Here is a 3,074-nt window from a genome sequence, read left to right on the forward strand (position 1 = left end):
CGCTATTTCTGGAACTCCGTCTTGCTCTAGTTGTTCTTTCCCTTTCCATGGTGGACATGACCTCTTTCTTTTTCCTTCATCTTGCTTTTCACACCTTCTTGTTTCAGTTGCTTTTCTCTTTTTCTGTCTTGTTTAGATGTTTGTTTTTTAAATTGTTCTTCCTGCCAGAAAAGAGAAATCAATATAAATATATGTAAAATAAAGAACCTGTCACTGTCTTGATTTCCTAACCTTCTGTGATTTATTTTCAGGATTACTCCCTTGGCACCAAAGCTCAGTTAGTAAAGAAAGGTGACAAGTGCTTGCTGGTGATACTACTGCTGTCCCCTTCCAGAGCAAAGGAAGGGAATTCTTCCTTTCTTTCATTCATTAGAACTGCCCGAGCCACCAGAGTCAGAGCAATTTCCATCGGTCAGGCCAGTGAGTAGGCTGGTTCAGATATATTGTTTCTTCAGTTGGGATCAGTAAAGAATGTCCTTATATAAAAAAGATTCTCACTTTCTCCTGCTGTTATAGCATACCAGTGACCAGTAAAAAGCTTTAAATTGCAACAGAGGGAGAGCAGAAGAATGCTTGATGAAAAGAAGCATGACTTGTCATTTATTAAAGGTTGACCACAGACTGGTGTCAGGTGAACTGTAAAAGCATAGAGGGATCACCCAGTAGCACAAGTTATTGCAAATCTTGCCAAATACTTCCACTGATCCTATTTTCAGCTGTAACTTTACAGGATTTCCTCTGTTCACCTGAAGAAGTCTGCGGCAGGTATCCACATCAGTTTTGCTTATTTGTCTTTTAAATGTTCTTTAAAATGGCTCATCTATTTCTGAAATAGAGGCTGAAGAAGTGTTTTCTAGTGACTGCTTCTTACAGATGTTCTAGTACCTATTAATTACAGAGCACAAACTTAACAGTTGGTGTGCGGAAGGTTGCAGGATATGTTTACTTCACCATAATTTTGGTACTTTCTGACTATGAAGCACCTGGCTTTACAACGTTACTATTTTTAATATAATTCTTTGGTTTGTAATGATACCTCTGCAGCAACTAAAGCTGCCTAATGTTTTCCATTGTAGAAGACTTTCTTTTAGTTGCATGTTTCTTTGTCAAGTCTTAACTGTTTGGGTTGAAGCTTTCTATACTTGCTTTCTGCCTCAGACTCTGAATAGTTTTGGGAAGCTTTAGTAAAAATTATATAGCTGTATTCAAGAATTGTCTTCAGGCAGAAGTTGGGGAGAGGTTGTTTCTTGTTCGCAGTGCCACAATTTTTATTGCTTTTTCTTTTGAGTGCTTTGCCTTTCCTGAGCAAATCCTCTGGAATTAGAACTGGGACCAAAGATTTGGCAAAAGGATAGTCCTGGGATAAAAGAAATACCACTTACTGTCCTCCAAAGACTCGGACAGATTTGGATGAACTACATCTTTGAAAATCTTTTTGCATATGTTCAGAAACTACAGGCTTCAAAAAGATTTATTTCTCTGGCCTCAGGCTAGAGGTAATGGGCAAGGTAGTGAATATAGTGAATATATATATATAGTGAATATAAGCCACACCCATATATATTGCATCAGACTTGCATGACAGAGGACATACCTCCCAAATCAAGACACACGACCGTGGAGGCCCAGCAGTCTAAGGTGATAGGGAGGATGGGTAAAGGCAGAGCTGATGCCAACTCCCTGCCTGGTGGGCAGTGCTGCATCCTCCCTCTGGTTTGTTTGGGAGGAAAGTTGCGAGCTTGTGAGTTAGCGGGCTCAAAGCCAGGGAGTTTGGACATGGAAAGATTGAAGACAGTAGTCAATTTTCTTTCTCTGGGAAAGCTTGCTAATACCTTATATAGCTATTTTGTTGTTTTCTTTACCTCTGTTACTAATGAAAATAGGAAGCTGGTTACTTTGCACAGAATGGCCTGTGTAGGTTTTGAAGCCCTCAATGCATATCCCATTTGGTCACCTTAAATGTTGCTGCAGTGTTTGGCTGTTTCTTTCAGGGAACTGGTAAGCCACTGCTTCTTCTTTTTTATAATTATTTTAAAATTTATTTCTGAGAGCACCATCTCTCCGTGGTGCACAGTCTGACTGTAGAAACTACAGCACTTACAAATCACCTAATAAAGTCTGAAGAGCACTCTGGGATTCATTTGGTAAGAGTGGCTATATAAATGAAAGGCTGTTAATTGTGTGGCTGGCTGCCACGTGCAGTTAATCCCCAGCACAAAAGCGCAGCGAAATGCGCTCTATGAGCAGTTCCGATCCAGAAATAACCGGGAAGGAAAGAACAGAAGCTCAGGGCTACCTTTCGGCTCTGTGATTTACACTGCCCACGAGGGTATCTTGCAACATTGGCCATGTATTTTTCAGCTCGTTGCCAATCCTCATGCCATCGCTGAACTTGATACTGAGGCTGGGACTTTGTAATTCTATCCAGAATGGCGCGATTCTCCTGGTTCACTCTCCGCAGCTCCTGCTTTCGTTTTTCTCCATTTAAACTAGAGGAGAAAACCATATAAGCAGAATCAAACTTTTCCACACTTGTTTGTGTTCCCGCACCTGGGAACCCGGAATGTGAAACAGCTGTCAATCTTGTGTCAGGGGAAAATTCGCCTAAGGTTTTATACCTCTCCTACAGGGACTTGCTCCTCCTTGATCTGCATTAACTGGCCCTTGCAACCCAGTCCTTTTGTCCTTCTTAAGAAGATAGTCTTTGTTCAGTATCTTCCAAATGCAGCCCTGCCTATATGGGGGTTTTGTGCATTTTACAAGAGGAAAAATGCTAGTTTTATCATGGATTAACGCCAACCCTCCAGACTTGAAATTGCTGTAGTGTGGTATTGTAGGTGAGGGCATGGATGGTGTCTGAGAATGCTTAACGAGCAGTTTCAGTTACTTTGGTTTATATGTTTATTTTGTGTACAAACCAGATGTACCGAGTTGGGAAGCATGAAGGTAATGGAGATAAGTGTACTGCCTCAAATGCCTTGGAAACTTTCTGAGATTTCTTAGACTGTAATTTCCCAGGCAGCTGAGCTGATCTTGTAGCAGTCTCCTGCCACCGGAGAAGGGAAGGACTTGCT

The 3,074-nt window shown here is 41.3% G+C and overlaps 1 protein-coding gene across 1 annotated transcript in view; it reads right to left on the bottom strand.

Annotated features, from left to right (window-relative positions):
• Window positions 1-2,296: 2,296 nt before the first annotated feature.
• Window positions 2,297-3,074, bottom strand: part of LOC104081450 (uncharacterized protein C17orf105 homolog) — a gene marked incomplete at its 3' end in the record, with an annotated part of 8,250 nt that continues 7,472 nt past the window's right edge. Inside the window, exon 4 of the mRNA XM_009584207.1 lies at window positions 2,297-2,489. Within this exon, the coding sequence (XP_009582502.1) occupies window positions 2,297-2,489 (193 nt within the window). The remainder of the gene's footprint in view (window positions 2,490-3,074) is intronic.

This window comes from Fulmarus glacialis, unplaced genomic scaffold, assembly GCF_000690835.1.
Source record: "Fulmarus glacialis isolate BGI_N327 unplaced genomic scaffold, ASM69083v1 scaffold20028, whole genome shotgun sequence".
Taxonomy (NCBI): Eukaryota; Metazoa; Chordata; class Aves; order Procellariiformes; family Procellariidae; genus Fulmarus; species Fulmarus glacialis.